Source organism: Musca vetustissima, unplaced genomic scaffold (genome assembly GCF_032173495.1).
Source record: "Musca vetustissima isolate MV318-11 ecotype Yass unplaced genomic scaffold, APGP_CSIRO_Mvet_v1 utg3767, whole genome shotgun sequence".
Lineage (NCBI taxonomy): Eukaryota > Metazoa > Arthropoda > Insecta > Diptera > Muscidae > Musca > Musca vetustissima.
In genome coordinates, this window is record NW_026886007.1 from 174,060 (window position 1) to 186,318 (window position 12,259).

The 12,259-nt window shown below is 30.5% G+C and overlaps 1 protein-coding gene across 1 annotated transcript in view; it reads left to right on the forward strand.

Annotated features, from left to right (window-relative positions):
• Nucleotides 1-7,164, forward strand: part of LOC133333436 (triple functional domain protein) — a 104,818-nt gene extending 97,654 nt beyond the window's left edge. Inside the window, exons 11-18 of the mRNA XM_061541756.1 lie at nucleotides 2,581-2,640; nucleotides 2,722-2,842; nucleotides 3,178-3,301; nucleotides 3,500-3,610; nucleotides 3,695-3,884; nucleotides 3,947-4,084; nucleotides 6,511-6,762; nucleotides 6,872-7,164. Coding sequence (XP_061397740.1) covers nucleotides 2,581-2,640; nucleotides 2,722-2,842; nucleotides 3,178-3,301; nucleotides 3,500-3,610; nucleotides 3,695-3,884; nucleotides 3,947-4,084; nucleotides 6,511-6,762; nucleotides 6,872-7,144 — 1,269 coding nt within the window. The 3' untranslated portion in view covers nucleotides 7,145-7,164. The remainder of the gene's footprint in view (nucleotides 1-2,580; nucleotides 2,641-2,721; nucleotides 2,843-3,177; nucleotides 3,302-3,499; nucleotides 3,611-3,694; nucleotides 3,885-3,946; nucleotides 4,085-6,510; nucleotides 6,763-6,871) is intronic.
• Nucleotides 7,165-12,259: the final 5,095 nt, after the last annotated feature.

Below are 12,259 nucleotides of genomic sequence, written 5' to 3' on the forward strand. Positions count from 1 at the left end.
TTAACCAGCCCCATTATCGTACCCAACCTCAAACAATCACGACAACTATTAAATAAAAAAATATATATATTTACTTCGATTTTTTTTTATTGTTAATTTTATAGAAAAATTTGCATTAGCACGAAGTTGTTTTTTGTAACAAAAACAACAAATACAATTAAACGTCGAATCAGTTAACACGTTCAACAGCAAGTGGCTGGCTACAAAACGCGTTAGTGGTAGCCCCCAAAACAAGTTTCAATTATTTTTCCTTGAATTGACAACGAAAAAGAAAATACATTTTCCTCCACAAGTGAAACGAACGAGCTGTGTTAAGTGCGTAAAGTGAAATTTCCTTAACGTTTTGTGAAATTTATTTGGTAATAATCACTCTCTCTCTCTCTGTATTCGGTGCAATTACTTCGATGCGATAAATATTTTTTCAATGGAATTTTCTTGTTTTGCAATAAGAATTTCTGGAAGTTCCCTCCGTGCAAGTGAAACATAAATTTTTTTCTATATGAGAAATATTGCGTGGAAAGACCACAAATATGATAATCGGAGATTTTATAATATATTGAAAAAATTCAACATTCTAGATAATCCATGAGACTATCATTTGCCTTAAAAAAAATATTTTTTAATTCATCCACGTCTTTTGTTTGCCTTAAAAAATAATTTTTAAAAAATTTACGCCTACCGTTTGTCTTAAAAAATACATATTTTTTTAATCCATACATATTGTTTGCCTTAAAACATAATCTTTAAAATATTCACGCCTATCGTTGGCCTTAAAAAAATAATCTTTAAAATATTCACGCCTATAGTTGGCCTAAAAAAATAATCTTTAAAAAAATCAACGCCTTTCGTTTGGCTTAAAAAGTATGTTTAAAACCAGTGAGCGGAGCAGTATAGTCGGACGGGGCCGACCATACGATACCCTACACAACTACCACGGGACTTTAACTTTCTGAGGATTTATATTCCGAGCCTGGGCAAAATTTCGTGATATTTGAACCCCCTGTCCGATTAGAGGTCCAGCCCTTCTAATTACTTGTCCAGATTCCCTTCACCGTGGGTTCTGTTGTGATGTTCGGCTTATAATTGTAACCTATAGATCGACTCGAAAAAAAAACACCAAAAAATTACCCGATTAGCGGTCAACAGTACTTATTTTCCGATATTACTGATATTCTGTACAGTCCTTCTAATTACTTGTCCAGATTCCCTTCGCCGTGGGTTGTGTTGTGATGTTCGGCTTTCAATTGTGGCCTATAGATCGACTCGAAAAAGCACAAATAATTATGTATTCGGTCCACTTCATTCCATAATTATAATCTGACCATCACTGAAAATTATAGGTGTTGTCCTTGACCATAAGTGGAACCTCATGGAAAATTTCAAAGCGATCAGCGCTATACTTCCGCCCTCTAGTGTGGTAATGGGTTACTAAATAATATCTGAATTCGTCAGTACCTATAAATATTTAAGTGTAACTCCCACATCCAAGTACATACGACAATATAATTGGTATCTTGGATACACTCTATGTCCTTCAGGGTAAATCTATACGCTATAGAATACAAATTTTGCTATTTTTCACACAAAAGTCAGGGTCCATTTGACCCGCTAAATATTGACCGATCTTTATAAAAACAGACATGCTTATTCTTTGGCCAGACCCCCTTCTTCTTGTAAAAATTCGCAGTATTACGGCCTCTGGAGCGATCAAAAAATCAGACAAAAATAATGTTTTTGGTCCATTTCATCCCCTTAATATTAACGAATCTTTACCAAAAACAATAGTGGCCTTCATTGGTCAGAACCCATCCTACATGCAAAATTTCGTGAAGATTGGTTCATAAATGTGGCCTGTATCGTGTTTATAAATTATAATGGGCAGACGGACGGACGGATACACATGTCTAGATCGACTCAACTAGTCGAAATATGACGATCGGTATACTTAAAGGTGGATCTCGGACCAATATTTCGCGGCGTTACCATCTCTTGGGACAGCACAAAGCTATAATACCCTGACAACATAGTTGTGTAGGGTATAAAAACACCACTATTTTCTATTTTCTAAAAATATTTTTTAAAAAATTCACGCTACATCTGTTCTTATGCTACAAAAATATATTTATAAAAAAAATCCACACCTATTCTAATACTTAAAAAAAATATTTTTAAAAATTCTCAAAAAAATTTTAAAGAGTTCCTATTTTTGCCTTTTAAAATTTATTTTTAAATATTATTAGGCTTATGTTTTTTTTTTTTTTTTTGAAAAATATTTTTTGAATTTTTTGCAAAATAGTCAGGTTGCAGTTTTTTGCCTTAGATGCCTTACTCCTTGTCCACCAAGGAGTAAGGCACCTATTTTAATTTATGTAGCCATTTGGGCAACCACATTAATGTTTAGAGATATTTTGAATTTCAAATAGCCATTCTGAAATGCCAATATCAACATCTAACCGGTTTTTGGGAGATTCTCTCAATTGACTTCAAATAGCATTTTATTCTCATTACTGAAATTTTTTTATAAATCCCATTCCATTTCTAATAATTTTATTATTCATTCTCTTTTTGTTATCTTTACAGGCCAGTTCCGGCAAAATGGATGGTCTATCGGAGATCGAACAAATTGTTAAAGAAAAGACAGTAAGTACAACGTAATTTGTTCGCAATCTGATTTCCACAATTTACTTATCACCACTTTCCTTCTTTGTTTTCACCTTGCAGGAAAGACACGAGGAAAAATCAAAAATTCTCAGTGAATGTAGTAGTAATAATCGAAGTGGCAGTGGCAACGGATGTAGTGGAGCAACAGCCAACAACAGCAGCAGCAACACAGCTAATGATTGTGCAGGCATTGCTGGTGTTATGGACAATATCGATGCCATGTATCCGAATTGTGGTGACAACAATGCCACCAATAACTCGTCATCGGCAACAACAACACATGCTGCTGCAAACATAACCCCGCTATCGTCATCATCATCGGCAGCAACAACAGCGGCGGCGGCGGCAGGCAATGCCACCGACAATAATGACGAAGTAAATTATAATTTTTAAAATATAATATTTTTGAAATTTATATAAACTTAAGCAAAAACCCCCCCTCTATAAAACCCACCCACACATAGAATAATAGCACAACCGCAAACGCAACAACAACAACAGCAACACATGCGGCAGCGGGCGAGGCAAATGATGATTATGATTTGTCTGCTTCTATACAAAAGCATCGATTTCCTGCACTAGCCGAACTATTGGCAACTGAGGAAACGTACATTAAGGATTTGGGTGATATTGTTAATGGGTAAGTTCAAAAATCTTCCCCGGCTTGTTGTGTCCCTCTCTCTTTCTGTGTTTCTTGAAATCCCCATAATCTAATTGGTCGTCTCCTCTCTTCTTTCGCCAAAATGTGTATGAATCATTGTTTTGTTTATTATTATTTTTCTTTATTATCATTGTTGTTGTTGTTTTTTTCTATAACGTCATATATATGTTCTTGTAGGTACATTAAGGAATTGCGAACTGGTGATATACCTTTACCAAATGACTTAAGAGGACCCAAAGGACAAATAGTTTTTGCCAATATAGAAGCCATTTATGAATGGCACAGAGAGTGAGTTCTATTCTGCTATTGTTGTTATTGCCATTAGCATAATTATTTTATTACGTATCTAATTAATTTTATACCACCACTTAGCTATTTTCTGAAAGCCTTAATACAAAGCCAAAATACCCCCGCTGAGCTGGGCAACATGATTAAACGCTATGAAAACAAATTCCAAATGTACATAACATATTGCAACAATAAACCCAAATCGGAACACATTGTTACCGAACATGTTCAATATTTTGAATTGGTGCGACAGAAGCTGGGCCATCGTTTGGAGGTAAGACAAATTGTGTTTGGAATTTCTTTAAAAATTTTAATCATTTTTTTTTTCAATTCTAGCTAAATGATCTGCTCATCAAACCTGTACAAAGATTAACTAAATATGTTCTGCTATTGAGCACCATAACAAAACAAATTGAAAATGCTGGCATGGTTGAAGATGTGGTCAGCATGCGGGAAGCTTGTAGTGTAATGAATGTAAGTAATGTTTTATGAAATATTATAAAAATTTGTAAGCAATTGCACTTAAGGAAACCAATGTTTGGATAAAAACGCGTTTAAAGTTTGAGAAGCCCTTCAGCTGTCACTTGATGCTGACACAATAAATCGGCTATATCGTCAAAAGTTCTTGAGATTTTCACTTGAAATTTTCTTGGGACATTCTTGAATTAGTGTAGATTCGAATTAAATCAATAAAATTTTCGACACCGAGAATGGGGGGAGCCCTTAATATACATATGTTCAGTATATAAATATTTAAGTGTACAAAAATATATTCAAGTGTACAAAAATATATATTAACAACATTCGGTGTTGTTAAATTTCAATATCGAATGTTGTTAACAAGTTACAAAATATGCCTGTTCTAGATTTGATATAAATAGTCTGATGGAAAGTTTTGACTTAATCGCATACTTAATTGTTCTTCATATCAATTGTACATGTTTTCAAAATGTTGAGTCTCCGCTAAGGAGGGAGTTAACACAAGCAGTGGATTGATAGACACCATTTTTGGTTTGGTAAAAATACTTAGTTGTGCAAAATTCGGACTAAGTCGAATACTCAACCCACTTCATATACAATTTAAAATAATCGGAAATGTTAACCCTTTTAGGGGAGATCTTACCTGATCTGGATTTGGTATAAATATACATAATTTTGATCTAATCTAACCAAGGGTGTGTATAGCCCCGTTAGTCTTAGGGCTGAGGGTTTACAAGTTGTCTTCTATGAAAGACCTTCTTCTACTTGTCCCCAATATATACATAATATTTTCTAAGGGCTTTTCATCTATGATTTTTTGTCCCTAATTTTTATACCCTACACAACTATGTTGTCAGGGTATTATAGCTTTGTGCCGCCCCAAGCGTTTGTAACCCACCTTTAAGTATACCGATCGTCATATCTTAACTAGCTGAGTCGATTTAGACATGTGTGTCCGTCCGTCTGTCCATTATAATTTGTAAACACGATACAGTCCACAGTTATGGACCAATCTTCAACAAATTTTGCATGGAGAATAGGTTCGGCCCAATGAAGACCCCTATTGTTTTTGGTAAAGATCGGTTAATATTTAAGGGATGAAATGGACCAAATACTTAATTATTGTCGATTTTTCTGGTCGCTCCAGAGGTCGCAGTTATGGTCCGAACATTGTGAAATTTTAAGTGGAGAAGAGGATCGTGCCAAAGAATAAGCATGCCTGTTTTTATAAAGATCGGTAAATATTTAGCGGGTCAAATGGACCCTGACTTTTGTATGAAAATTTACAAAGTTTTTATTCTGGGGCGTATATACTTACTCCTGAAGGACATATACTCGAGAAGTTGATAGTATATCCAAGAGGAGTTGTTGACCTTCAAATTGATACCAAACTTATGGCTGCATATTCTCTGATGTGGAATTTATACGTAATAAGGTGTGCATAGTATTACTATTACTCCATTAGAGGACGGAAATGTCGCGCTGATAGCTTTGAAATTGTACATGAACTTCCGATTATGGTCAAGGACGACGCCTATAGTTTTCGGTAAAGTTGAGATTTCATTCAGGGGGTGAATTTCTAGTCGCTCTAGAGGCAATTATTATATGCAGAACATCACATATTTTACAATGTGAAGGGGATCTGACCAAATACTTAGAGCGGCTATTTAGATGATGATCGGTCAATATTCCGAGGGTCAAATCAACCAAAACCTAAAGAGACAATTTTTTTATTTCACGGCGTAAAAATTCACTTCAAGAAAAAAATTGGAAAATATGCCAGGGTTAGAAAGTGAAGTTGTTGATCTATAATCGGTAAAAGAGTGCAAATATCTCGAAATATTGCCCAGGCTCAGAATATAGAACCGCAGAAAGTTTGATTTTCGTGGTAGTTATATAGGGTATCATATGGTCGGCCCCGTCCGACTATACTGCTCCACGCACTGGTTTTTAAATACATATTTTTTAAAGGTTTAAAAAAGGTTAATTAAAATTATATTTTTATGAAGGATATTGATATTTTTAACAAAACCACGCCTCAGAAGCATCTTAAAAAAATATTTTTAACAAAACCACGTCCCAGAAGCATCTTAAAAAACATTTTTAACAAAACCACGTCCCAGAAGCATCTTAAAAAATTTTTTTAACAAAACGCCTCAGAAGCATCTTGAAAAAGTATTTTTAACAAAACCACGTCCCAGAAGCTTCTTAAAAAAATTTTTTAACAAAACCACGCCTCAGAAGCATCTTGAAAAAATATTTTTAACAAAACCACGCCTCAGAAGCATCTTGAAAAAATATGTTTAATATAATTAATTATTATTAAATTTGCAAATTAATTAAAAAACCTTTGAAAACTATTTGTCAATAAAAAAATGGAAAATTCATTTCTTATGTATTTCTTATTATGTACTTTCCAGGCCATTTGCAAAGATGTTAACGATATTATGGTACTGCGGCGTCTTAAAAATTTCGATGGCAATATAACGGCCCAGGGCAAATTACTTTTGCATGGTCCCTTGACGTGTTTGGAACAGGGTAAAAATGCCACCGAACGCAAAACCCGTGAACTCTATGTGTTTCTATTCGATCAGGGTATTTTCTTTACGGAAAGACATAATCCTAAGGGACAATTTTCAAGTCCCACCTATATCTATCGATCACATATACAGGTAAATTACGCTAATATTTCAATTTAGTTTAATATTTGTTTGTTGTTGCAAAGAAACAAAATATTAATATTTTTGTATTTTCTGTCCGATTTTTTACATTATTTTATAGCTTAATAAAATGCAATTGGAGGAGTTAACAAACAATCGTTTCCAATTGAAATCCATTGATCCAAATCGACCCAACATAAATATGATTTGTTATGGCGCCAGCATTGATACACATCGCGAATGGTTAGAAACCATACGTAAACAATTGCAATTTCAACATGATTTCCTTAATGCTCTCATACGGCCAATTGCCTATCAGCAGCAACAACAACAGCAGCAGCAACAACAGCAACTGCAAAGACAACACAGTCAACTCAATAGTGAGCAGCTATAACCAGCAATCCACCATGATTATTATAATAATGGCAAACAATAAGAGCGAGCGCCTAAAAGTAGACTCTATTTTCTGTTTAAAGTTGTTATTTTTGTGTTTTTGTTTTGTTTCATTTCATTCCAACAAATTGGAGTAATCAAACACAATAGAAACAATTTGAAAAGAAATTTTTACAATCAAAATGATGCAAAGAAAAACATAAGTCAACATTGAAAATTGCACTCTAAATTATTGAAAACAAAAAAAAAACACACACACATTCACAAATATAAAAGAAATTAAAATTAAATGAAAAAAACCTTTTAGTAATGAAAAATTATTATGTGTGCTCAGTTAAATTAAAAAAAAAAAAAACAAAAATTATACTCAGTTAACAAAAAAAGTAGTAGAAGAAAAAATAGCAACAAAAAATGCAACAAAATTATTTATAAATTATTACAAAACAAACAAAAAAAAAACAAATCTAATGTAAATTTTTTAAAATTCTATGTTTAGTAACCAAAAGTGTAATAGAGATTTGTGACGCCCTCGTCTGTGGTAATGACAGCATTAAGGGAAACAAATACGAAGCTTTTTTTGTGAGTATGGTTCTATTATTTTATGCATTGAAACGGAACAGAAGTAGCAAAGAAGAAGAAGAAGAATAAGGCGCAAAGCAAGTGAAAATAAAAAATAGATAAATTCTACATTAAAGAAGTATTACTTCGATGCAATTTAAAGTTGTCTTATACTTATATATACATAATTTTAAAAACCACATTTTTTATATATTATTTTATTCTAATTTAAAAAAAATCAAATCTTAAAAACTCCCGGCCAGTAAAAAAAGCCAAGTTTACTCCCAGTCATATAGCTATAAGATTATATTTATTTCCAACTGCAAAAAAGGACAGAAATCCGCAGACTAGACTAAATCCTAGAATCTAACTGCTATCTATTTTAGTGGACCGCAAAACCCTAAATGACATTAGGTTTCCAAAACGACGATTTGCATTTGCAAAAAAAAATACAAATTTACTTCACCCTATCACACATAGACACTTAATTGCATAATATACAGTCATACCTACTATGAATTCCCTCTTTCAAAAATAATGAATGCGAATTTCCATAGCATTAATTTTGAAAGAGAGAATTCACATTACCCAAAATTTTTTATAATAGAGTGGATATTACATGTTTTAAAGCTCATAATCTTAAAAAAATTAAAAAATGGAAAACATAGTTTTTAATTCTCTAATCTTAACACACATTTTTAAAACAATTTGTGTAAAAATTAGTCTTTTAAATGATTTTTTTCGTGTTAAGAAAGAAAATTTTTAAAATTAAATTTCAAAGAGAACAATTTTTCAGAAAACTTTATATTTTATGTTTTTTCATTTTTTACAGCTTATTTCTAATATTATTTCTAAGATAATGAGCTTTGTATAGGAAAAAAAAACAAATATTGAAAAAAAGTTTAAAAATAAACCTCTTTAGTTTTTAGTTATAATTTTAGTATTATTACAATTATTCTAATATTTTTTGCAATGTAAACGATTTTTTTTTTATTTCTTTTGTATTTATATATATTATTGTGTACCATTCTTATTATTTTAATGATATATATTATTATAATTATTATTGTATAATAAGTAATTTTTAAGTGCTATCTGAGTGATTCTAAATAATAAGTATTTTATTATTACAAACAAACAAAAACACACATACATAAGAAACAACAAACAATTTTAATTTGTATTTTATTATTTTCTCTTCATTTTTCGAATAACTCAAAGTTTTTAATTTTTCTAGAAATATGCAAAATATATAAATATATATATAAAAAAACGTAACATTAACATAATACAAATATATACATATAAAAAAAAATTAAACAAAAACAAATAAAATACCAATACTATATATGAAAACAAAACATTAAACATGTTTTAAAATTTTTTTCTTTTTTTAATTTAAATAACTCGTTTTGTTATAATTTGTTAGTACACTTTGTTAAATTCTGACAAAATGTGTTAATGTGGGAGAAATGTTTAAACCATTTGAGTCATCTTCTTTGTTTTATCAACTTTGGTAGCCAGCATTACTGCATCTCAGTTAAGACAATGTGAGTGGTTTTGCGGTAGGTCTGTGACTTTTTACAGGTCTTATCCCACCTGATAAAACATGAAGATGTCCCGCCTCTTTAACGACTCCCAGATGTGTTCCGACATACACCTTCCAAACTTGAAATGAAAATTTCAGATCCATGTGGAAAATACTCGCACCAGACAAACTAATTTGGCAAATTCTGAATTGACTGTCTACAAATATTCCAATAGAGAATGATGTATGTTGATGGAATTATCGTACAGCATTCCGAATGTCTGGTGCCTCTGCTTGAAATATAATTTGTTTGTTGCCTCTAAAAACTCTAGATCCCCTATTGTTTTAGAGCCGAGTTCTAAAAAAATGAAATTTGTAAAAAAAGCTTTGATTTCTTAAAAAAACAAATGAAGTTCATAATAGCCCAAGCTAAGAAAAAAAAATAATTTTCTAAACGAATTTTTAAAAATTTAATAGAAATTAAAGAATTCAAAAAGGTTTAAAAATACTAACAAAACACATTTTTTAGAATTATTTATTCAGAATAAATTGTTTGAAAAAAGCCAGCATATGGCAAAAGCCTTAATAAACTTTTTTCAACATTTTCAAAAAAAACTTGCGAGATATTTTTAAAAGAAAGTATATTAAAAATCTAGATTTCATGGCGGGAAATGTTTTTATTTTGAACCATGAATTTCATCGCTGGAGAAATATTTAAAAAATTCACGTCAATGGACAATATAAAATATCCAAGCATATTGAAATTTAGTTAATAAAATAATCTACTATTTTTCGACGTTTTATTACTGGAAAACTTGGAAACACCCCATGTTAATTGCGAGTTTAATCACGGGAAACATATTTTTTTTAAAAAAACAGAAGATTCCTTCCAAACAATTTTCACAGTTTGATAATTGGTCCCCATAAAATGGGTCCCCGCGCAATTTTAGGTATTTTCAACAATCAACCAAAATTTCAGATTTTAAATACTCATCCAAATTGAAAATTTTCTTACAAAAAATTATTTTTTTTTTATTATTTTCATAGTTAGCAATGACCAGGAAGAAATATGATGTAAATATATACAAATGTGAAATGTGTGCATTGTGAGTAAAAAGTAAGTATATATACAAAAAATATATATAATTACATATTATGTATGGATAAGTTGTATGCCTTTAGAAACATATAACTTTAAATATATGTGGTAAATTAATAAAAATAATTATTGTTGTTTATGAGTGTGTATTTGCTAATGATAAATTAATTAATAGAAAAGCTAAATAAATAAGGAAACTGATGTGTATTTAAAGAGAGAATATACTTTTGGTACTTAAACAAAAAAAAAAAAACAAACAAACAAAAATTCAATAATTCCCATTTAGAGAATACAACTTCAGAAAAACCAAACAGAAATACTCAAGCAAAAATATTTATAATAAAAACAAACAATAATAACAAAAATTAAACACCATTAGTCACTAATAGATGTTTTTGTAAAAAAATATATATCAAAAAAGAAGAAAATAATGACGGAATAAAAAAACCCAAATAAACATCTTAAGAAGCACTACTTTATAGACCACAAAAGAGGCGAATGTTGTATAAAATAATCAATAAATACTTTTTTCACACACAATATTACAAATTATATAAATGTCTTTATATCTCAATACAAATCTCAATATATTGAAATAGAAACAGAATAAAAAATTAAGATTCTGAATGAAATGAAAGAATGGTCCCTGCTACAAGAAAAAACAAATGAAACTTTAGATGAGTATAACAGTATAACACTTTTATGTGTTAATAGGAACAAAAAGTAAACATTATTTTTTTACATCAAGGGCAAAAGAACAAAACCACAAACGCACCAATAACAACAAAAACCAAATAAATAAAAGCCAACATATAGCACACCAAATCGTTTAACAAATGAACATGAAATTACAATATCGAAATTTATGGGTTAAAAAAATATATAAATCCGCAAGCAACTAAATTATAATATATATATATATAAACTTCTCAAAATAATCTACATACAAATATATATACATACCTATCTATCTACCTACCTACTACTTTACTTGTTAATATTATGCTAATAAATACAACAACAATTTCGATTCGATTTATAGGTATGAAAATAAAAAGAAGAAGAAGAAGAAGATGAAAATGAATCCAAAATAACAACAATACCATATAATTTCATACAACTAAATAAAACAAATCAAAATAATATCAAAACCAATGAAGTTTTATTTAATTATTTTTTATACGCTGTTAATATTAATCTGGGCTCCAAGAGGTACTGGATGTTTAGTTTTGAAAAAAAGTGAACGAAGCGATTTAAAAAATTCACCCACAACAATTAAAAATCGACATTTCTATCTCGAAAAAGTGTTAAAATTAATTAGAAAAAAATATTTAAAAAAATACACTTATAGTTCCACAAAGTTCAAAATTGGTCTGTTCCTGTACTGCAAGAATCAACGAGTTTTTACTATTTTTTTTTCAATATTATAAAGGAAAAAAGTTTTATCGGAGTAAAAAATAGTAGATTCTTGCAGTACGGGAACATACCAAATATCACTAAATATCCAGAACAATGAAAACCCCAGTTTTATAGATCAACGTTTCGTACCAAATGCCTTGTGATAATTAGCTGTTTACAAATTGCCGGCGAATGTCAATATTCTCCGAAATGCTGCAGAATTTAAAGTTAATATACACAACTTATTTTATATTACAAAATTGTTATAATTTATTACATTTTACAAAACATTTCCCTTTTTAAAACCCCATGCTTTTCAAAATGAATATCAAAAACTAACCCAATTTCTGGTTAAGTGACCATCTCCATACTACATTTTCATTGCAACACTGTAGCAAATGCATTGCCGCCATTGTGTTAACATTTTACAGTGAATAGCGTGCGAGAGAGAAAGAGAGCGATAAGTCGATATCGATTTGTCGAAAGTGTTATTGTCATCTCCATTCTGAGTTTGCAAAAAATTGGTTGTTGTT